The sequence below is a fragment of the Plecotus auritus genome (assembly GCF_963455305.1).
Source record: "Plecotus auritus genome assembly, chromosome: 9".
NCBI lineage: Eukaryota > Metazoa > Chordata > Mammalia > Chiroptera > Vespertilionidae > Plecotus > Plecotus auritus.
In genome coordinates, this window is record NC_137783.1 from 55058161 (window position 1) to 55082817 (window position 24657).

At 37.4% G+C, this 24657-nt stretch overlaps 1 protein-coding gene across 4 annotated transcripts in view; it reads left to right on the forward strand.

Moving 5' to 3' along the window:
• The window catches only part of NRG3 (neuregulin 3), a 1127062-nt gene that overhangs the window by 972654 nt on the left and 129751 nt on the right, over positions 1 to 24657 (forward strand). For 2 of the 4 annotated variants that reach the window (XM_080640875.1, XM_080640877.1), the window contains exon 4: positions 16350 to 16376. In XM_080640875.1, the coding sequence (XP_080497001.1) occupies positions 16350 to 16376 (27 nt within the window). The remainder of the gene's footprint in view (positions 1 to 16349; positions 16377 to 24657) is intronic. The other 2 variants (XM_080640876.1, XM_080640878.1) reach the window with 1 other exon arrangement.

Consider the following 24657-nt stretch of genomic DNA (forward strand, 5'->3'; position numbering starts at 1 on the left):
CCCAGCACCATTTATTGAAGACTGTCTTGACTCCATTGTATGTTCATGCCTCCTATGTCAAATATTAATTGCGCATATTGGTTTGGGTCGATATCTGGATTCTCTATTCTATTCCATTGATCTATATGTCTGTTCTTGTGCCAGTACCAGGCTGTTTTGAGGACAGTGGCTTTGTAATACAGCTTGAAATCTGGTATTGAGATCCCTCCTACTTTATTCTTCTTTCTCAGGATTGCTGTGTCTATTCGGGGTCTTTTTTTATTCCAGATGAATTTTTGGAGAGTTCTTTCTAGGTCTGTGAAATATGCCGTTGGTATTTTAATGGGGGAGTGCATTGAATCTATAGATTGCTTTGGGTAGTATGGACATTTTAATGATGTTGATTCTACCAATCCATGAACATGGTATGTTCTTCCATCTGTTTACATCTTCCTCTATCTCTTTTTTCAGTGTCCTGTAGTTTTCCGCGTATAGGTCTTTTACCTCCTTGGTTAGGTTTATTCCTAAGTATCTTAATTTTTTTGGTGCGATGGTAAATGGGATTGCTTTTTTAGTCTCTCTTTCTGTAAGTTCACTATTGGTGTATAGAAATGCCATAGATTTCTTGGCATTAATTTGGTATCCTGCTACATTGCCAAATTCATTTATTAAGTCTGTTAGTTTTTTGATGGAGTCTTTTGGGTTTTTTATGTACAATATCATGTCATCTGCAAATAAGGACAGCTTTACTTCTTCTTTTCCAATTTGGATGCCTTTTATTTCTTCTTCTTGTCTAATTGCAATGGCTAATACTTCCAGTACTATGTTGAGCAGAAGTGGTGAGAGTGGGCATCCCTGTCTTGTTCCTGTTCTTAGGGGAAATGGTTTTAGTTTTTGCCCATTGAGTATGATGTTAGCTGTGGGTTTATCATATATAGCTTTTATGATGTTGAGGTATGATCCTTCTATTCCCACCTTGTTGAGAGTTTTTATCAAGAAAGGGTGTTGGATTTTGTCAAATGCTTTTCTGCATCAATTGATATGACTATGTGATTTTTATCTCTCAATTTGTTTATGTGATGTATCACATTAGTTGATTTGCGGATATTGTACCATCCTTGCATTCCTGGGATAAATCCTACTTGGTCATGGTGTATGATCGTTCTGATGTACTGCTAGATCCGATTTGCTAGAATTTTGTTGAGGATTTTGGCATCTACTTTCATGAGGGATATTGGCCTGTAATTCTCCTTCATTGTGTTGTCTTTATCTGGTTTTGGTATTAGGGTGATGCTGGCTTCATAGAAGGAGCTCGGAAGTGTTCCTTCCTCTTGAATTTTTTGGAATAGTCTGAGGAGGATAGGTTTTAGTTCTTCCTTGAATGTTTGGTAAAACTCTTCTGTGAAGCCGTCTGGCCCCGGGCTTTTGTTTGCCGGAAGCTCTTTGATGACTGCTTCAATTTCTTCCATAGTTACTGGCATGTTGAGCTGTTTAGATTCTTCTTGATTAAGTTTTGGAAAGTTATATTTTTCTAGGAATATGTCCATTTCCTCCAGGTTGTCCAGTTTGTTGGAATAGAGTTGTTCGTAGTATTTTTTAACAATCCTTTGTATTTCGTCCGGATCTGTTGTTATTTCACCTCTTTCATTTCTGATTTTGTTTATTTGGGTCCTCTCTCTTTGCTTCTTGGTGAGCCTGCCTAGAGGTTCATCAATCTTGTTTATCCTTTCAAAGAACCAGCTCTTGGTTTTGTTGATCTTTTGTATTGTTTCTTTGGTCTCTAGGTCGTTTATCTCTGCCCTGCTCTTTATTATTTCCTTCCTTCTGCTTACACTGGGCTTTTCTTGTTGCTCTTTCTCTAACTCTTTGAATTGTTGTGTTAGGTAATTTATTACCATTGTTTCTTGTTTTTTGCAGTAGGCTTGTAGAGCTATGAACTTCCCTCTCAAGACTGCTTTCGCTGTGTCCCATAGATTTTGGATTGTAGTGTTTTCATTGTCATTTGTTGCCATGATGTTTTTTATTTCTTCTTTGATCTCTCTGGTAACCCAGTCATGGTTTAATAGCATGCTGTTTAGTCTCCATGTGTTTGATTTCTTTGGGTTGTTTTTATTGTAGTTGATTTCCAGGTTTATGCCACTGTGGTCTGAGAAGATGCTTGATATGATTTCTATCTTCTTGAATTTGAAGAGACTTTGCCTATGTCCCAACATATGGTCTATCTTTGAAAATGACCCATGTGCACTTGAGAAGAATGTATATTCTGTGTCTTTGGGGTGAAATGTTCTGAAGATGTCAATTAATTCCAGCTGGTCTAGGGAGTCATTTAGGATTGATGTTTCTTTGCTGATTTTTTGTTTAGAGGTTTTGTGCAATGGTGATAGTAGGGTATTAAAGTCTCCTACTATGATTGTATTGCTGTCAATCTCTCCCTTGATATCTTCCAGGAGTTTTTTTATGTATTTGGGAGCTCCTGTATTGGGTGCATATATGTTTACCAGAGTTATTTCTTCTTGTTGGATTGCTCCCTTTAGTATTATGAAGTGGCCTTCCTTATCTCTTGTTATGTCCTTCACTTTGAGATCTAATTTGTCAGATATAAGTATTGCTACCCCAGCTTTTTTTTTCAGTTCCATTTGCCTGGAAAACCTTTTTCCATCCCTTCACCCTCAGTCTGTGTGCATCTTTTTTTCTGAGGTGGGTTTCTTGTAGACAGCAGATATATTGGTCGTGTTTTCTTATCCAATCCGTTACCCTATGTCTTTTGATTGGGGCATTTAATCCATTTACATTTAAGTTATTATTGATAGGTGCTTATTTGTCGCCATTCCTATTCTTTACCCCTGTGTTCCTTCTTCGCTTCCTTTTTTTTTTTTTTTTTTTTTACAGCAGACCCTTTAGCATTTCTTGCATTGCTGGTTTGTTGGTAATAAATTCCCTTAGTTCTTTTTTGTCTGTGAAGCTCCTGATTTCACCTTCAATTTTGATTGACAGCCTTGCTGGGTACAGAATTCTTGGATTCAGACCCTTCCTTTGCATGACTTTGTATATTTCATTCCATTCCCTTTTGGCCTTATGAGTTTCTGTTGAGAAATCAGTTGCTAGTCTGATGGGGGTTCCTTTGTATGTAACTTTCTGTCTCTCTCTTGCCGCTTTTAAGATTCTTACTTTGTTGTTGGTGTTTGCCAATTTAATTATAATGTGCCTTGGTGTTGGTCTTTTGGGGTTCATTTTGCTTGGGACTCTGTGAGCTTCTTGGATTTGTGTGGGTTTTTTCTTCCTTATATCAGGGAAATTTTCTGTCATTATTTCTTCAAAGAGGTTTTCTATTCCTTACTCAGCTTCCTTTCCTTCTGGAACCCCTATTATACGGATGTTGTTTTGTTTCATGTTGTCCCAAAGTTCCCTTAGGCTCTCCTCCTGCCTTTTAATTTTTTTTTTCTAGAAGTTGCTCTACTTGGGTATTTTTTTCCATCTTGTCTTCTAGCTCACTGATGCAGTCCGCTGCTTCTTCTAGTCTACTCTTGATGCTTTCTATTGAGTTCTTTACAGCAGCGATGTCATTTTTCATTTCTTCTTGGTTCTTCTTCATTTCCTCTTGGTTCTTGCTCATATTGTCAAATTTGTCTTCCATTCTTTTCAGCCACCTTATGACCATTTCTCTGAATTCTTTCTCTGGAAGGTTGCTTGCCTCCATTTCGTTTACTTCCTTTTCTGGTGATGCCTGCTTTTCTTTCATATGCGGGCTGTTTCATTGTCTCCCCATGGTCTCTCTTCTCTGGGTGTCTGGTTATGTAGTTCTCTCTCTCCTGCATGGATTTAAAGGCACAAAATACAGCACTACCAGGTACAACTCACAAGGCACTGAACAGAAATGTATTCACAATATTAATAACCTCCAATAAAGGTGACCACCAGAGAAAGGCAAATTAGGTGATTGGAGAGAAAGAAGAAGAGGAAAAAGAAAGAAAGAAGAAAAAAAAGAAAAAAAAAGCAGTGTCAAGATGAAATTGGAAAAAGGGAAAAAAAAGAAAAAGAAAAAAGAAGAAAAAAGAAGAAAAAAAGTAAGAGAGACAAGAAAGAGACTAAGAGAGAAAGGGGAACAGACTATATATATTGGGGATAAAACTCCAATATAACTATCACTAATCCCAGCAAATGCCAGCAACAAGTGCCTGGGGATTAATACAAACTACAACACAAACTAATATTGAGGGAGGCAAGGGAAAGCTGAAGCACAAAACAAACAAAAAAATAAACAAAAGAAGAATAAGCAAAACAATCTCACAAAAAAGCATAAAAATTCGATATAATCTACATTCAGGCAAACAACAACAAAAGGACAGAGAGAAAAACAATTTTTTGGATAGTTAAGACAGCGAAGAGAGAGGTGTGTATGGACTTGGAGCAGGGGATTGGAGATTAGATATGGAAGTAGGGTGAAATTTTAACAAGGGGTAAACAGAAAGAATAGGAAAAATCTAAAGCAGGAAAGGGGTAAGATAAACAGGACACCGAAAAGGGGAAGGTTAGGAAGAGAGTGATGGCATAAAGGTAGAGTTGAGACAGAGTAAAACGATGCTAAAGGAATGATATAAATAGAATGTAGAACACTAATCCTAAAATAAAATGAAGTGAAAATAAAATGACACTTAAAAAAAAAAGATAAAATAGCAGTAGTAATAATACGGATTGAAAATAAAAATGTAAAAATTTAAAAGGTAAAATCAAGTGATGTAAAAAGAAAAACAGGTTAGTTTCTTGAGTAAAAGATGCAAAAAATGAAAATAAAAAAATAAAAAATAAAAATAAAATGTGGAGTAGTGAAGGTCATTCACTTCCTCTATTGTTCTGTTTGGCAGCCTGTTTCTCATTCCGGACAGTATTGCAGTTCCCTGCATTCCAGTGCTCTTCAGTGTTGTAAGCCAGTCCTGATTTTAAGCAGGCAGTGTGTCTTAATTTCTCGTATTCCTTTATTTTTGATTACATAAGAGTCAATTTGTGATTCAGCCCCTAGGTGGCAGTGTTTCTGGATTGACTTCCGGGTCTATCTATGGCCTCTCTAGGCAATGTTAGAGCCTTCTTTCCCTGTGGCACTCACTACCGGTTTGTGGGAGTGGGCTGCCTCAGAGCTGGCTCTCCGATGGTCACTCCCCGCTCAGATCCCCAGATTCCAGAAAAACAACTTTCCCCTGCAGTCTCCCAGGGTGTTCCCAACTGGGTGATCCTATGTATTGGGCTTAGTAATCAGAAGCAAGAATTTCAAGAGGAAAAAGCCCAAGTGTGCGAACTCTGGGGTTGCGTGTAAGTCTGGGCAACCTGAAATTCTTAGGGTGTCCCTGAACTTCAGATCAAAATGGGTTGCTTTTTAGAGAGCTCTTCTGTTAGCAGCTCTGAGGACCCCTTTCCACATTCATAGATCACGCCAGCCCCAACAGCCACGGATTTTTCTAGGCACAGACTTCCCTGGTCCTCCAGCTCCCGCAAAACGTGCGTTCCTCTCTCCCACCGGGACCAGAGACCTCACCTTATCCCAGGCGAAATCTGACCTTTCCATGGCGGAGTGTAGAGCTGCTCTGAACCTGTGTGTTTGCGCCAGTTGGGGAGCATTGTTCTGGGGCTCGCAGCTGTTCCGTGGGTGCCGCAGTTGTGGATTCTCAGGCTTCCGATAAGCTCCACTTTCTGGTTCAAGATGGCACAGACTCCGAGTCCAAGCCCACAGCTCCGGGAGGGGACCCAGCCACAGTGGGGCTGCCTGGTCAGGGGAACCCGTCTAGCAGTCCCCCACCTTCTTCTGGAGTTCAGCTGTCCCCCAACTTGCCAACAAACATTCCTTGTGCGACCCTCAGCTGTTCTTTCTTTCTGCTCTGGGACAAGGCTCGGAACACGTCTGTCTATTCCGCCGCCATTATTCCCTCTCCAAGGAGTGAGGATTCGGGAGCGTTTTCTAGAAACGTTTGTCAATACTGTTTTTTTCAATATCGAAGGAGTTGTCACCAAAGGTGTCACGTTACTTGGAATACTTAAAAACTGAGGTGACAGAAAGTAGGCTGGATACGCTTTGAAGGAATACAGATCTCACATGTAGTGAGCAAGGGAGCTGACCAGATGGCATTTTTTTCCCATTCAATGCATCTTTATCAAACACCAAGAAAATGTCTGACTGTGATAGGCTGGAGTGATAAATCAGTGAGCAAAAGAAACAACTCCCCATCACCTCTGGGATTTAAGATGCTTTTCCACCCTAAGCATCTCGTTTTTTACAGAGGCTTATTGTCTTCAGTTATTAAATGAGGCTCAGTAGCACTGCTCTGCAGGCTGATTTTGTAAATTACATGAAATAAAGTAAGTAGAAGTGCCCATTGAGAAAATATGAGAAGGGAAAGTCGATAACATATGAGAAGATGCTGGGGAATGATTGTGAGTATCCAGAGCAGTATCTCCTTGTGTAGTCACCTATACAGATTTACTATCATCTATATATATAAAAGCCTAAGTGACCGAAAGATCGGTTGACCAGTCACTACGACCAGTTGCTATGATGCACACTGACCACCAGGGGACAGACGCTCAATGCACAGGATTGGGCTCCCTCCTGTCTGGATTGGGTCTGCAGTGATTGGGCTCCCTCTTGTCTGTATCGGGCCTGTGGGGATCAGGCCCAAACTGGCTATCCGACATCCCCCAAGGGGTCCTGGATTGCGAGAGGGCACAGGCCAGGCAGAGGGACCCTACCAGTGCACGAATCTGCAATAGGCCTCTAGTTAGTTATAAAACTGAAGAAGCAGTGGATTTTTTGAATGAAGAATTCTTTTATATAATGGGAATTCTTACTTAGTTTTTCAATCAATGATTGTGGACATGGAATCAGAGTTTAGCCTAATGCTCTAAGATGTTTTCACTGGAAAACTCTACAAGCTATTTAGGCAAGATGTAACTTTGAAGAGCAGCCTAAACAAGAGTCACTCATAAACCTCAGCTGTGACCCTGTTTACAGAGCAAAATGCCAATCTTGAGTTTACACTGCATAAATACGTGGCACAGTCTCCAAGGCTGCCTGCTTCTCCTTTGATGCAAATGAATATTCTTATTTACAGGATGAGAGAAGAATGTAAAATAGAGGTGTGTCTGTTCAACAGAAATCAGTCACAGAGCTTTGGAGAAGAGAAACAAAGAGGCTACGTTTTATAGCAAAGCCTATGAATAGGAGAATGGGACTGTTTGATTTTCTGGAAAAGTGGTTTTGCTTCTCCATGATTGATGACCTGTCTGGTGTGAGGCTAGCCACAGTAATAATGTCAGGGCTTACTATCAGCAGTAGAAAAAAACTGTCAGTTCTGATGTGATGGAGGAGAGAAGGGGATTGGAACTATAGAGCTGAAATGGACAGAGAGTCCTCGGATTTAGGCATGTGATGCAAGTTGATTTTGTGTAAAATTGATTTTAAATTTATTTTATACACACAGAGCAAAGACAAAAAACTAGAACAAAAAATTAACAGGAATTACTTTTAGGAAGTAGTAAGAAAGGTATCAATTCTTCACTTTCCAAATTTTATTCATATATATATCTATATATCTATATATATGACTTTAGAGAGAGGGAGGTATGTGAGAGAGAAACATCCATCAGTTGCCTCCTGCATGCAACCGGACCAGAAATTGAACCTGCTACCTTTTGGTTGGTGTACGGGAGGATGCTACAATCAACTGTGCCACACCAGTCTTGGTAACATGTATACATTTTAAAATCAAATGTATATGTGGTGATAAAAATAAAATTATGTATTCAATGAGGCAATATATTTTAGTGGAGGGAGCATGGTATTTAGAATCTAACTTGCATTCATATCGTAGCTCTTGCACTAAACAGCTGGAAAAATATTCCTGTTAATATTTCTCTCCTTGTAGGATAATCTTATAGACTCTAACACAATGCCTAGAAAGGGACTTTACTGCTTGCCCTTCAGAAGTGAGCTCACTCTCTTGCTAGCTCTCTTTTCCTCCCTATTGTGGGCCCTAAGGCCTGAGAATTTCGGGTCTGGCTGCTACTCTGTTTCCAGTGGCCAGATTTCCTTCCCCCCTAATGACACAGTTATATACTCTGGTAGCCTGTGGTGAACCCCAGCCCCCAATCCCCTGATTCCTTATCTGTTTTTAAAGGTATATATTCTATGTGTAACAGAGGGGGGTTGCAACCCACCTCACCATTCTTTAGCCACTGTTTCTGTAAATGCTAACTCTGACTGATATGTAGCTTGGAGATAAACAGTATGTTTGTTTAAGAATCCTAGGAACAAACTTCAGAAGATACAGACTCTGACTTTCAGTCATCACAGCTCTGGGAGATTTGCTGAACTTCAACTGTTAAACCAGGGTGACATAAAATCAGGATGATTCACACCAAACCATCACTTGACCAGTTTCTAGGTCCCTATCAGAATGGACTGTTCTGGCCTGCATGTAGAGAACTTTTCCACCCCTCCCCTTGATTTCTTTGTTCTGTTTTCACTCTCCCTCCTTATAAAAAACTCTGCCTGCACTGAAATGTTGAAATGGGCTTTGCTACAAGAGTCTCCCATTTTCTCAGGTTACCAGCATTTGAATAAACCTCTTTCCTTTTCCACCAGCCCCTGTCTCATGAGCTTGGTAGATGGCCAAACCTTGGGTTTTGGTTGCATATAGATCCATGTATTTATTCCAGACTGAAGCTTCCCTCTACAATCACATCCAGGTCTTCCATCAGTCTTTGTTACCCTCCTACTCAGAGATCTAGAGTGTATCCAAGCCTTTCTTAGTTTGCCTGGCTTGTTATAATAAACATGGACATACATGACAATGTCCTGATATATGAACCTGATCACTTTGCCCATGATCTTAACTGGGAACAAGCAGAATACACAGACCCACTGTTGAAGTATGAGACAATTATATCTCTAAACAATGATTCTAGAAAAAACTAGGGAATACTAAGCTCAGGTGTTAGGGGTCAGCAAACATTCAAGAATCAACTTGTTATCTTCATAACTCCAATGTTGACTTCTCTGTTTCGGACTACCTCTTCCTGAAGTGTTATTATTGAAAATCGCTTGACAAGGATCTGTTGGTGGAATCTACAGAGGGGCATATTTTATTGCAGTTATAAAGATAACCACTTATAGCCGAGATGTTTTATAGTTGAGTGGCTGGTTTCCTCCACCCGTATCTGGCATGTATTTCCTAGAGTGGGTACTTTAGATCACTGGCTCCACAGGGGTTTCATGCCAAGGTGGTTGTTCACATCAATCTGGGAAATAAAGCCTACTGAACCACCTCCAGGAGAGCATTGGCTCACATATGAAGGCCTTTGGGGATTCTTGCTGTGGAGAAGCCTGTTGAACTTTAAGCCAGTATTCTAAATTTCTCAAGCACTGAATAATATTTTTATGTAACATGCTTTTCCACATTCTAGGAAACTAGGGTTTAAACACCACATTTTGGACTATTATATGATAGAATTACCTTGTTCAGTTACTTTTAATATAGGAATGACACTGAAACTCACATTCATATCTCATTGTCCCAATGCCTCATTGCAGTGAGTTCTTCATCATGGGTTGGACCACAACTTGTCTCCCCCTGCCCTAAGATTGGAATCAAGTCAAGTATTGGTTTTATTACTGGTCTTTACCCTCCCCCTCACACACCCAAGAAAACTGTTGGTCACCCTCTAGCCTGTGAACAAGAGGCTTTGAATTGCTCACGTACAAGGAGTCAGGACACTTTGGAAACGTGTGGGCCTTGAATTTCCAAGAGTTTTTGACTTAAAGAATATTAAATAAAAAACATAAAACTGAGGTCACCTACCTAGACCACAAATCTTGTGAATATTTAAGGTCTGCAGCAGAGTTGTTGGCATTTGTTAAATATATTGCCAATTTTAAGATTATTTGCTTCAGTTTGGCAAACATTCAGACAGAACTCTTTATATCCCTTGGTACATGTACAAGCAAAGAACTTCACATAGGCCAACCTTAGTATAAAGAAATCTTGCTAATAATCAATGAAGAAATATTAATGATTTGCCAATTCGGTTTCTTAGAGAGAGGGAACCCTCCTCTACCTAAGGTGTACCTTAGCTGGTTTGGCTCAGTGGCATCAGTGTCAGCACATGTACTGCAGGGTCTCAGGTTCCATTCCAGTCAAGGGCACATATCTTTGTTGAAGGCTCAGTCCCCAGCCCCAGTCAGGTATGTGCAGGAGGCAACCAATTGATGTATCTCTCTCACATTGATGTTTCTCTCTTTTTGTCTCTCCCACTCCCTTCCAGTCTCTCTAAAAATAAATGAAGCCATAGCCAGTTTGGCCCCATCAATAGAGCGTCTGCCTGCGAACTGAAGGGTCCCAGGTTCGATTCTGGTCAAGGGCACATGCTCAGGTTGCGGGTAGGAGGTGTGCAGGAGGCAGCTGATCAATGATATTCTCTCATCATTAATGTCTCTCTCTCTCTCTCTCTCTCTCTCTCTCTCTCTCTCTCTCTCCCGTTCCTTCCTCTCTGAAATCAATAAAAATATTTTAAAAAATCAATGGAAAAATATCCTTGGGTGAGAATTAACAAAAAAAAAATAAGGTAAGCAGGTAAATAAGTGGTGCTTCTACAGTGCCTGCGGATACCTGAAAACAATTTGTCCTCTTAGTGGATTAAATAACTCCTCCCTGGGCATCTTATTACCTGATGATTTTGTAAGAATTAGGTTTTTTTCATAGAGAGGGGTCAATATATGCCTTGAGTATAAAAAGTGGCTAACGTTCAAGCTGCTTAGGTTCAATTGTGTTTCTACCAGCAATGTGGTTTCCTCCACATTTCCCAAATTCAGGGAAATTTCTTGAACTCTCTCTGCCTATATTCCTCATCTAGAAAATGAGAATGATGACAATCTTATTCTCATAAGTTTCTGCAAGATAATATTTAAATCCATTCCTGGCACATAGTAAGTGCTCAATAAATAGTAGCCATTATTATATAAAATGAGTGTGAATATTCTAAAAAACTATAACTTTTACATATAAAAGTTAATCAAACTGTTAAGAACATGGAAATAATACATCCTATTATGCACCATAAGGAAAATCAAATGTTTTTGCTTAAGTCCTGTACCTTCTCTTCTACCCCAGTATCTGTGCAGTTCTTGGCTCATGGTTTGTTAAGGAATGAATAAGTGGATGATCGGTTGATTAATTCTCACCATATACCTCTTGATTTTCTCACGCACCCTAGAATAGTCCCAGGAAAACTATTTGCTTTAAGAAATCAATAATTAAGCGTTATAAGAAATATTGTGGTTTGGGTCCTATGTAACTAAGCTGATGAAATTAATTGCTTTTCTGTTGTGCGCTTCATGGATTTTTATTGATCCTTTTATATGAAACAAAGTCTATTAGTATCGTTAAATCTGCGATAAAGATTTGTGTTTAGCATTTTGATAAAAGAATGGAAATGTCTGTGTGTGTGCACGTGAAAGACAGAGAGATTTTAATTGAGACCTAACATTTTATTTGTATGTTTCACTGGTGTCACAAATGTCATTATAAAAATTAAGAATTTCCCTTTAAAACCCAAGGATATAAATGCCACCTTGCTTGATAGTATTTCTGAGCACTATAACTATATTGATTAGATGTAACTTTTTTATTATGTTAAAAGAAGATAGATTTCTTTTTCCTTAAGAATTCTGCATATACTTTTTAGTATTTGAATAATTTTCAAATTCTGATTTCTATCATCTTAAAGTATTGAGATTGCCCTCAAATTCATCAAACATGCCACCCACTTCTTAGACTCACAGAGCTTGATTCTCCATATCTCCTATCACACAGATGTGAAAGATATTCCACGATTATGGATTGGAAGAATAAACATATTAAAATGGCCATATTTACCCAAAGCAATATGCAGATTTAGTGCAATCCCCATTAAAATTCCAATGGCAACTCTGTTTGTATTCAGATTAATATTTTTTATTGAGGCAAAAATTCATATAACATAAAATTCACCATTATAACCATTTTAAAGTACATAATTCAGGGCTTTAGTATACTCACATTGTTGTGAAGCCATCATCATTATCTAATTCCAGAACATTTTCATCACTCCAAAAAGAAACCCTGCCCCACTGAGCAGTCCCTCTCCATTTGTCCCTTCCGCCACCCGCCTCCCCAACAGCAACCATTAATCTGCTTTTCTTGTCTATAAATTTGCCTCTTCTAGACATTTCATATAAATGGAATTATACCACATGTGTCCTTTTATGCATCTATCTTTTTAGTATGATGCTTTCAAAGTTCATACATGTAGCAAATATCAGTATGTCCTGCATTTTTATGCCAAATAACTTTCCATTATATGGATAATATCACATTTTGTTTCTCCTTTCATCGGTTGATGGACATATGTGTTGTTTCCACTTATTGACTATTATAATTAATGCTGCTGTGCATATTGGTATACAAGTATCTGTTTATGTCCTTCTTATCCTATTTTTTATTGAATGTAAAAATGTGTGTGTGTGTGTGTGTGTGTTTCTGCTTAATCCCCTCCCTGCCTTTCATTTTAAAATAAATAGAACAAAATATTGTCAGATTTGCCCCTGACCAGGTAGCTCAGTTGATTAGAGTGTCATCCTGATATGCCAAGGTTCTGGTTTTGATCCAGTCAGGACACATACAGGAATCAACTAATGAATGCATAAATAAGTGAAACAAAAAAACCAGTGGTCTCTCTCTTCTCTCTCTCTCTCTCTCTCTCTCTCTCTCTCTCTCTCTCTCTCTCTCTCTCTTCCCTTCTCTCTCTTTATAATCAATAAATATAAATTTAAAAAATTATATCATCAAATTGGTATGGAATCACAAACCCAGAATAGCCAAAGCAATCCTGAGAAAAAAGAATGAAGTTGGAGGTATCATACTCCTGACTTCAAATTATACTACAGAGCTACAATAATAAAAACCACATAGTATTGACAGAAAACAGACACACAGACCAATGGAATAGAATTGAGAGCACAGAGATAAAACCACATGTATATGGGCAAATGATTTTTGATAAAGAAGTAAAAAATATACAATGGAGAAAAGAAAGCCTCTGCAATAAATGGTGCTGGGAAAATTGGAAAGCTACATACAAAAGAATGAAACTAGATTACTGTTTTCACGTTATACAAAAATTAATTCAAAATGGATCAAAGATCTAAATATAAGAACTGAAACAGGAAGTTACATAGGGGAAAACATAGGTACTAAATTTATGGTTCTTGGTCTTAGAGATAATTTTATCTTCCCACAGGCAAGGGAAGTAAAGGCAAAAATAAATGAATGGAACTATATCGAACTAAAAAGCTTCTGCACAGCAAAAGACACTGACAACAAAACAAAAAGGCAACCAACTGAATAGGAGATGATATTTGCAAAGGACAGCTTTGACAAGGGATTAATATACAAAATATATAAAGAACTCATACAACTCAACACTAAACAAACAGTCCAATAAGAAAAAATGGGCAGAGAGCCTGAATAAATACCTATCTTAAGAAGATATACAAATAGCCAACAGATATATGAAAAGATGCTCAACTATACTAGCTATTAGGAAAATACAAATCAAAACTACAATGAAATATCACCTTACACCTCTTAGAATGGCTATTATCAACAACACAAGTAATAACAAGTGTTTGAGAGGCTGTGGAGAAAAAGGAGCCCTTATTCGTTCATGCTGGTGGGAATGTAATCTTGTACAGCCATTATGGAAAACAGTATGGAGGCTCCTCAGAAAATTAAGAATGAAGCTTCTGCCATGGCTGGGTGGCTCAGTTGCCTGAGCATAGTCCCAGGCACTGAAAAGTTGCCAGTTCAATTCCTGGTCAGGGCACATGCCCAGGTTTTTGGCTTGATCCCCCCAGGAGGTAGTGTGCAGGAGGCAGCTGATTGATGTTTCCCCTCTCACACTGATGTTTCTCCATCTCTCCCTCTCCCTTCGTCTCTCTTTAAAAATCAATTTAAATTTTTTTAAAAGAATGAAGATTCTTATTCACATTAGAACTCAAACATAAGCTTGCCAACATTTCTACAATCTCCATTCTTTCACACAGCACTTTAGCTTTATCCTGGGACCAAGCTTATGGGTCCTTGGCCTCTCCATCTAATATACATTTTTTTGCTTGTCCACTATAGCACTGTTACTACGAATTACCAGAGCCTTTTCTCTGTGGACTCCGACTGATTTCCAAATTACTGGAGAACAAAAATTGTCTTTTCATGAAAGTGTGCTAAATATCTATCAGTATATATTAACCAGTCAAAATAAATGGCATGTAAAGAAAGTAATATATCTACTTTTTAAAAACTCTGTTACCATCTTTTTTATATGAGTCATTCTCAATTAAAATAGGTACTAATCAATGAAAAAAAGTGAACTGTATATAGGCAAATTTGTAGAGACAGAGAGTAGTAGATTAGAAATTACCAGAGGCTGCAGAGAGGGGAAAATACAAAATTATTGCTCAGGAGTACAGTTTCTCTGTGGGGCTATGGAAAAGTTTTGGAAATATAGTGGTGATGTTTGCCCACATTGTGAATGCAATTAATGACACTGAACTGTACACTTAAAATGGTTAAGATGACAATTTTTGTTCTATATATATTTTACCCCAATGAAATTAAAAAATGAATTATTTACAAATAGGAAAAGCACTGAATTATTCAAGATAACTAAATACATATTTTCTAAAAAGGAAAACTCCTTTGCTAAATAAAGAATTCATAGAAGGGAGCTCAGTAATCAATCTAAGAAACAAATACAATTGTAGCCATACTTTTTTCATTTATTCTCATTTATGTAACATACTGCTGCAACAGAAATCATCATTAATGAAATGAATTTAAAAAGTGAATGAGTGGAATGGTAACCAGGTTGTGCAGTGAGAAGAGCCTCCAATCTTTACTGAGACACGAGGGAGTCTAGGGAAACAGACCAGGGCAGCAGCTGCAAGGTGGTGGTGGCGGTGGTGGCGGACGGAGAGGTAAATGAGATATGGGGAATGAGAGGCTGAGACAGAGAAGTGAGAGACACACCTGGAAGAAGGAACAGAGGTGGGTGGAGGAAGACTGAGAGAGGGACTGAGGCCCGGAGGAGGACAGACACCTGGAGAGCGGCCAGAGATGGAGAGAGATGTGAAAGGAATCAAAGCCATGGCATAGTAGGCTAAGGAGACAATAATAATAATAATAAATAATAAAATAAAAATAAAAAAGTGAATAATTGAATGGTTAAATGAGGCACCATCTAGATGTCCAGACCTCTAAGGCCGAATGCCTGGGCATAGGTGGGCTCAGTTTATCACTCTGCTGATCACAGGCAGACATTAGCTGGTAAAACGGTGGGCAGCCCACATGTACATAGCACATGGTCGTTCATTTTTGGTAGGAAGTGGTGGAGCTTCAAAGTCATAGGGGTTGGGGATCAGATTGACTGGATTTGTGCCCTAGATCTGCCTCATCATTTGGAGCCAATGTAAGATTTTTAATCTTGCTGAAGTGCAGTTTTCTCATCTAACAAATAACAGGAAAAAAATAGAACATTATTGCTTTTTTGTGAAGGTGATCAGCACCTGGTGAAGGCCAATCATGCAAAAGTTCTCTACTTACTTATTCATAGCAGAGAGTATAAAAAGTGTATGTTGAACAAGTAGTCATTCTATATAATAAAAGGGTAATATGCAAATTGACCCTAATGGTGGAACTACCCAGACGACTGGTCACTATGACGCTCACTGACCACCAGGGGGCAGATGCTCAATGCAGGAGCTGCCCCCTGGTGGTCAGTGTGCTCCCACAGGGGAAGCTTAGCTCAGCCACAAGCCAGGCTGCAAGCTGTGACCGCAGCGGCGGTCCTGCTCCTCGGCAGTGCTAAGGATGTCTGACTGCTAAAGGGTCCAGGCTGGACTGAGGAACACTCCCAAGTGTGCGAATTTTTGTGCACCAGGCCTCTAGTTTTACATAAAATACCATGATTTTTAATCAATTTAGTACCAGATATTTTTTGTGTGAACATTTCTTTCTTTCTTGAGGCCTAACTTTATACTTCACATACTTGGTAACAGATGCAATATTATTGCACCTAAAGTTTCAGGCTTTGGGAAAATACCAATCATGTTCAGAGCACCCCTTATTGTGGGCAATTGTAAATTATTTTTTTCCAAAAGATATGCAGTTAAAATTGAGACACATTTTTTCCCCTTAAAATAGGAGTCTTATACACATTGATTCCATGTGAATTTTTTTCTAATCATCTTCTCTCTTTCTGTTTCGCTTTCTTACATGCCGACTTCTGTGTAGCAGACCACTTGGGGATTGAATTCATGGGTAAGAATACACATTTGCTTTTTAAAAATCTGGAAAAAGTGAAGTTTGAAATGTCTTTGTTCTCCTTTTCCATCTAATTATACTTGAAATGTTTCATTATCAGATGCTATTAGTAGAAAAAATGTTTTTGTCTATTTTTCACTAAGTAATGGCTCAAAATGAAAGGCTTAACTACTTATTGGGAAGTCAATTTAATGTTAAGTGCAGCTCTGGAATCCTACAGAAGTTAGATTTGGCTCCTGGCTTTGATTGTTTACTCTAATTCTCAATTTTCTTATCCGTAAAATAGGGATAATAATCATTCCTCTTTTACTGCATGTGTAAATTGCTTAGCCAATGTTTACAAGATGGCAAACACTCAATAAAAGATAGAAAATAACTGTGATGGTTTAAAAATGTCACTTTTGTTATTTTCTGCTCTAATTCCTTTTCCTTTCACATGATGATTGCTTTGGATACATTTTGGTACCAATCTTAATTGTGAGTATGGACTATATAAACTTTTCATTTTACAAAATTAAAATATTTCTTTTGAAAGTACTTGCAGTGAATGGCATGTTTTTAAAAGCATTAGAATGCCTTCTATGGGAATTATTCTCTATATCCATAGATAATTACATCAAGAATGAGTGACACTTTTCTGAATCTAAATTAAAAATGCAATGGGGAAAAAAAAGGTTTTGCATGACATTGATATGCATCATGATGCTAAAGTGGAAAGATCCTTAAGAGTTGAACTTAGTTAAATGGAGATGACCTAAATTTATTTCCAAACTCATAATTCTCTGCTTAATTGACTTTTGTTAAGCTTCCGATTTTCTTACATGATAAACATATGAATACTTGCTTCTTACATGTTATGTTTATTGTGATACATACATTTACTTGTATTCATTTATTTGTTCACCTATTTATTCAGAAAATATTAATGTAGTGCTCACTGTAAGTAAAGAAAAACTGCAAAATGCTAGAGATAAAATAATGAGTAAAAATGGACTAAAAAAATCCTGGTTCGATGGGGCTTATAGTCTAGTAAGCTTACAGATGATAATCAGGTAATAATACTGATAAATATAAAATTGCAAGTTTCTTAATACCAATGCCAAACAAGATATAGGATAGAAATGAGAAATATTTAAAACATTATATCAACAAGTAGTTGAGACAAATTAAGTTTGAAGGTTAGAAAGAGGAAATTCCTAGGATGACTGCAGGGTTTATAGTTTTCATATTTAGATAAAATGTGGGCCCTTCTACTGAAAAACAATACTGGGAAAGGAACAAATTTATGAGAAATGTTTCCTAGATTAAGTTCGGAAATGTTGAGTTCTGGATGCCTTTGTTATATTTGGGAGATGTCAATTTAGTAGTTGCATTGCTGGAAGTTTTAGAGTTAATTAGTGATTAGTGATTGCATATTTGAATGGGAGTTGAATCTCTCTGTTGTGTGATATTATTTATGAGTGCTCTATTATCTCAGTATTAGATTATAGAAAACTCAGACAGCTCAACTCTTGTAGGTTTGGGATTTTTTAAATTGAGGTGATGAAAACTCCTAAGGGCAATGAAGTTGAAGATAATATTCAAATGAGGCTTTCTGGAATGTAAGGTGGGTGTGGAAAGAAGTGAAGAAAGGGTGTTTTATCTCAAGGGAATCAATGAGTAGTCATCATGGGAGTAATCAAAGAAGTTGTTGGCATGGAAAGGAAGTTGTAGTCATATGGACTAGGAAGTACAGAAATTTATGGTCATGGTCAAGCAGTAGAGTGTAAATTGTATGTTGAGAAGGACACGTGGTTGGTTGATACTTTCCTCATTTGCTGATGATGGTAAGGATGAGCAGCAAGGAGGTTCCAGCATCGACAGTCATTTTGAGAATGATGGGTACCGGCCATAGTGGATAGGGAAATTTGCCCCACTGCACTGTGGTGATTGCAGGCTTTGAGGATAGAGGCTTCAGTTCAATTGTTATGTAGCAGAGTGACTGCAGATGCAGGAGGTAGCTCATGGGTAGTGGTGGGGAGAGGGTAGCTTCAGATCCCACAAGTGGGTGGCCATGGTTATAGTAAACAGAAATTGCTACATCAATGTTAATAATCACTGTTGAACGTGATAATTAACCAGTCACCATCCTACTGGGCTTTTCCTTAGGACCTCTAGTCCTGAGGACACTGGCACCTTATAGCATAATAATTTGCTAAAGAACCAAGATATGTATTAAGAGGTCTATTAAAAATTTAAAATAATTGGCTAACCAGTTGGTAAAAAGTACAAAAAATATTATATAGATCATCTATATGCAACTCAAGACTAAGAACATAGTGAATCTTGCTGTAAAGCCTTATAGGCAATCAGTTCTCTGTGTGTGAATATTGACTCCAGCAGTAGAGATTGTCATGGGGGAAAGGGGATGGGCAACAAGTCGGAGTTGAAGAGAGGACATATGCATATAGATAGTGGCGACTAATGAAGTATTGTTTGTAGTGTTGAACAGGTTAATAAATAAACTGTTTCTGCTGATCTCACTAGTTCTAGACACTATTTACCCTCACAGGTTGCTCTAACTGAATATGCAAAATTATTTTGTTGTTTTGAAAACTAATATTTTCATATTTAACTTGAGATTTTAGAATTCACATAAATAAAAGTTCTTCCATTGAAGGTGACATCATCCCAGTAACAAGGCATCTCTAGGTACCAATTCAGTTGGGAAGCAGAAATGCCGTCATAGCTTAGTCACATCGGTATATTGTGGTGCCGGAAAATAATCAGTGCCAGTTCGGTTTTAATGAGTTCTGAATACCTTTATTCTCAACTTTATCATTCTTGCCTTGGGCAATGTTAATTTCATCTTTCCTTGAGTTGGAACATGTGTCACAAGGTGATAATCAGAAACACAGGTGCCTTCTTTCCAAGTCTTTGTCACCCAGGAGCCACATTTAAGTGCACCCTTATTGATCAGACTCAAAACCTGAATGCTTCATGCAAATTCCTTTTTATAGAACCGAACTCCAAATCATATGCTTCAAGAATCTTATTATTATTTAACCAACATACATTTATTGTACTATGTGCTAGATATATAAGATATTGAAGATACAGATATAAAATCCACATCCCTTTAAGTCTAAGGGCTCTGACCCTAAAAAAAGAGAAAGCTACATGTATTTGAGGTGATATAAGAAGTGCAATTAATAAAAATGACATAGGCAAAATATAATAAAAAATGAAGCTAAATGGGCTTGGGAAGTTCAGAGACAACCTCCCAGAGGAAGAAACATTTAAGCTGAATACCAGCCAAAGCAGATAAACTGTACCCACTGATGCCACAGTCCAAAGCTATCCTTACTCATTTGCTTCCACTTTAGAGTGAGATTTCTGCTTCAGTCTATATCTGGTCTATGAGGTCTCTAGAGTCATTTCTTTATACTAGAGAGAGAATATCACCTTCACTAAAAACACTTACCCAAAAAGTTTTCTGAATTGATTTATTAATTGTAAAGAATAACTATCCTATTGAATAAGCCATGCCAAACGTAATGTGCATAAAACTGTCAGCATTCAAAAGGATTTTTCCTTAATTACGTTCATGAATTTCTCTTAATGGTGCTTCTGGGATTGCTACAAATGGAAATTTCAACAACAAATACCACTCTGGAATTCAAGAGTAGTTTAAAAAAAGTTAACTAATGTAATTTGAAGGTGCATGAAAACACAAAATCATGAAACGTTTGTGAAAAAATTAATTCATATTAAACCAATAATCAAAAAAGATTTTTTGAATTCATGACTTAGCCTATTCATTCATGCATGCATGAAGGAAAATTAAGAATCTTAGAGTCAAATGTTTGAACTTTCCCTCAAAGTGTGAACAGATCAGGAGATGGAATAGACAAGTACTCATTGAAGTGTGTGAGAAATTCAACCGATAATCCAGATGGCCAAAGGGCACATCAGATTGGCAAAGTTTGGAAGGCACATGGATCATGAAGAGGCATTTCTCATCTGAGAACTATCTGGTTACTGTGTCGGGTGCTCAATCATGGAGCATATCTCATTACATCCATTTAAGCTATTTGTCATGCAGCTATTTCTCTGACAATGCCCTGACGCATTGGATACTCTAGGCATCAAAGATGTTTGTATAAAAGCAGGTGCAATGCCATTTGCAAACATATTAGCAAGCCACGGGAGAGCTGTAGATATTGTGGGAAACCTTTCATGCAAATGTGATTCATTCTTATATGGAAAAATAAAATGAACTGTCAGATAAATGTCTTGTTTGTGATTTGACATTGTTTTTAGAATAGCATAATATATGCAAAGTCTGAGTAAACTCTAGTATACATTTTTAAAAATCAAAATTTTATAAAACTTGGGAAAAATCAGATTGCTAAGTAAAATCTTTTAAATTTTCTCTGAAAGAATTTATATATTTTGAAGTTTAAGAAGAAACACTGAGTTTTCTATAATGAGAGGCATAGAAATGTTTACAGTTTAAATGTGTATAGAAGCAAAATTGACAAAGTTATTTCTTAAACTTTCCCATATTTTGAGGACCATATATTCATCCTCCAGGTTAATAAAAATGTTTCTAACTCTGTTTGGATGATATGAAGTGAGGATATTTTCCTTAATGTGACCCTGCTTATTTAAACCTAACAGGCTCACATGTTGGTCAAATGAATTCATAAGATGCCCTAATTTTTAAATTTCATTAGAGATATAGAAGTAAGGATAATTTTTCTCTGGGCTGAAATCTCTAACCTAGACTTATATGAACAAAGATGTTTTCAGTCATTTGAATATATCATGTTTCTTTATAAAATAAAATTGGGATTTATGCACAAATATATTTGTATGTGTGCTTGTAGAGGGGTTACGATAAAAAGTATGTGTTTAGTTTTTCTTCTATTAAACTACATGAGAAATCAGATATGTCAGAGTAATTAAGTTAACATTATTTAATGCTTGACATGTGTCACAAAATTTACATTTTTTTCGTTGAATTCCTTCCAAAAATACATCAGGTGGAAACTACTTGTATCTTTATCTTATAAGTGACAAAACTGCTGTACAGTTAAGTGAAATATCTAATTCAAAGAACAAGGAAGTTTGCAAATACAAGATTTGAACCAAAGTCTATCTTCTACCAGATCTCTTGAATTCTATTGAAGACTAATTATTGGGCATGTCACACAGTAATGGCTTCAGGATTACTCAAAGGTTGTCTCTGGCAGTGTTTTTGGTGGCAAGGCAGTTCTGTATCTAGTCCTAAGGTTTGAAGGTAATGTTTTCCAAATACCATGAGGTCATAAGAATCTTGGGTAAGTAACTCACATTGTCCAAGCTGCAAGAAAATAATAAATAAACCAAATGTCAGCGTATAACTTTATAATCAAAATTATAACTGCCAAGTGTACAAAAAGGCTCACATTTGCTGGTCATTGCAGTCTCTAATGAAGGATAATCCACAAAAGTTGTACTGTATTTGTAGGTTTCTTTGTGATTACAGACTATGTTGAGTGACATTAGTTGGGTGGTCCTACTGTTGAATGCTGTTGGTTATAAAGGTCTATACCCTCTGATGGGAGACATTTGCCAAGAGGTTGAACTATCTCGCCAATAACCTGCCAAGTTTTGCTGAAGAAACATTTGCACTATCTTGTTTTCTCGCTTACTTTCTCTTTAGCAATATGATCACTACCTGATTTTTTGTGACACTGTCGATGTAGGAAATGTCCAAGCCTGTAGAGGATTTTCTTAAGAGCTTAATTGAGCCAAATCAAAGACATATGCCACAGAGAAAGATATCAAATGCTCAGCAAAATAACAGTTTTGCAGCTTTTAAATTTTTTTTTATTTTTTTTAGGCACTTGATTTTAAGAAGGGAGATAATATGAAGGTGGGAAAAAGCAAGGTGGGAATTGGATTATAGGATAGTTAACAAGATTTCTTGCTTTCTTGAGGGTAGTTACCTTTTTTCAAAAGTGTGTTGGCCTAGATGCAAAGAAACAATGGACAGGGCTTGTTTGAGGCAAAGATAAACCTTTTACTAAAGAAGTTATATTCCTGGGGCATGACTACCTACCATGACCTGCTTAGTTAGGAATTTATAATCAGACTACAGGCCTGGTGCACGGATTCATGCACCAGTGGGGTCCCTTGGCCTAGCCTGCACCCTCTTGCAATCCGGGACCCCTCAGGGGATGTTGGATAGCCAGTTCTGGCCTGACCCCCTGCAGGCCAGATCCAGACAGGAGGGAGCCTGATCCTGTGTGTTGAGCGTCTGTTCCCTGGTGGTCAGTGTGCGTCATAGCAACCGATAGCTCTGTCACTTAGACTTTTACATATATAGATTACTCTGTGAGAATTAGAACCTTTTTGGGGGGGTCCATATCAGGGATCTTGGTACAAATATTAATAATTCAGCTCTCCTGGAAGTAAGTTCCTCCAATTCTTTTTGTTCTTCTTATTTTTGTTTTTGGAAGAGATAACTTGACTTTGTTATTACCAAAACTCCCTGGTCATACATGTAAAGATAATATTTTGGCTTAACTATATGTGATTAATCTAAGTCATTAGCACATATTGGTACATCCAGTGGTTAGAAGTAAAAGTCTCTAAACAAAGTCTTGATCACTAAGTCAAATGAATGAAATTCTGACAAAATTTAAAGGTGAGATTAAAAACTTTCAGTGATCTTCTTTGAGGAATGGCTATAACCCAGAGATATGCTGGAAAATATGCAGATATTTTAATTGTGATTTATACAAAGGAGAAAATGGATTTTTCTATCAAAATATTTGAAACTAGATTCCAGAGTTGGTTAATAAAGATTCATTGGTAGACACTGTGAAGGTATTTGTTATGAACCATTTGAAAAGGAAGTGCTGTTCACTGAAAGATTACATATTTACATAGTTGACCACTACATGTTTGCTAAATTAATGTACTTTTATGAAGTTGATAAATGACTAGATTGAGAGTTTCTATACAGAAAGTGAATATATAGAATTCTATAAAACCTTTAATAGACTCTCATGAACTTCTTTTGTAATATGGTATAGATTTATATCAATTTAGTGATAGATGGGTTTGGGGCTCTAAAATGATATATGAAGGATCAAGAACAGCCATGAGTATAGTTTCCAGTTGCTTCTAGGGCAGCATTTTGATTAACGGCATAAACAAAGACATAGCTTAAACACTTATAAAATTATAGAACTTTTTTATGAAGTGTGATTTATTAGATTGAAATAAGATCAAACAGAAAGAATTGTGTTTTTATGTTGTCAGATTAGACTAAAAAAAAAAAATTGAGATTGTAACCAGAATCAATTTGATTACATACACATGTTAATTATCTAAAATGTACTAGTATGTAAGTTCCAAATGTATATAGGTTCCAAAGATCTCCTGGAATGTATTAGAGAAGAGGAAAAAAATGAGCAGCAAAGATGTTCAGATTGTCATTGGAAAGTAATTCCCAATGAGGTCACATATGCAGTTCTCCCTGACAATTGCTGCAGGAGCTGGGGTGAATCTGTGGAATAACAGAGAGAAACAAATGGATGAGGACAGAACATCAGAAAATGCAGCAAAGTGAAGATGACACAGGCTCTTCTCAACTAGAAGAGTCTGCTTTGTGAGCTCATGATGGCTCAGCCAATCAGAATGTGTGGAGCCCCTTTGGGAAGTCAGGCCCTTGCCGGGCCAGAGCCACACAAAGACAAGTAAGACAGATTCTCAAGTAGTTTATAATGCAATGTACAGGATGCACTTGTATTGCAGTTCAGTACAAAAAGGATTTAGTTGAGGTGTTGGTTGGTGTTTTCTTTTGGTGATATTTTTTCCTTTAACAAAATTTAAAACAAGTGTTTCCCAAACATCTGAAGGATATTAGTAGGGTTGAGTTGGCATGCTAGGCTCTGTGCCTGTGCTGTGCAATTTCACAGTCTTCCGTATACAGTTATCCATTCATGAATCTCATGAGAAGAGTATTGTAGGCAACATTTTCTGAATTAATTTTCCAGAGAAGCATGTTTCATAGAGCTAGGACTTTAAGGACCCTACTCTACTCTGGTAAATTCTGGGAGAAAGGAGCACAGACAAAAACATAACCACATATCATTGGTTCAGTCAGGGTCATCTGTAGGTGGAAGAATAAAAAGTATCCCTACAAGTTGGGAGATGATAGAAGAAAACATGAAGGAAAGGGACAAGGAAGAACATAGTATACTGGAGGCCTGATGCATGACATTCATGCACTGGGTGGGGA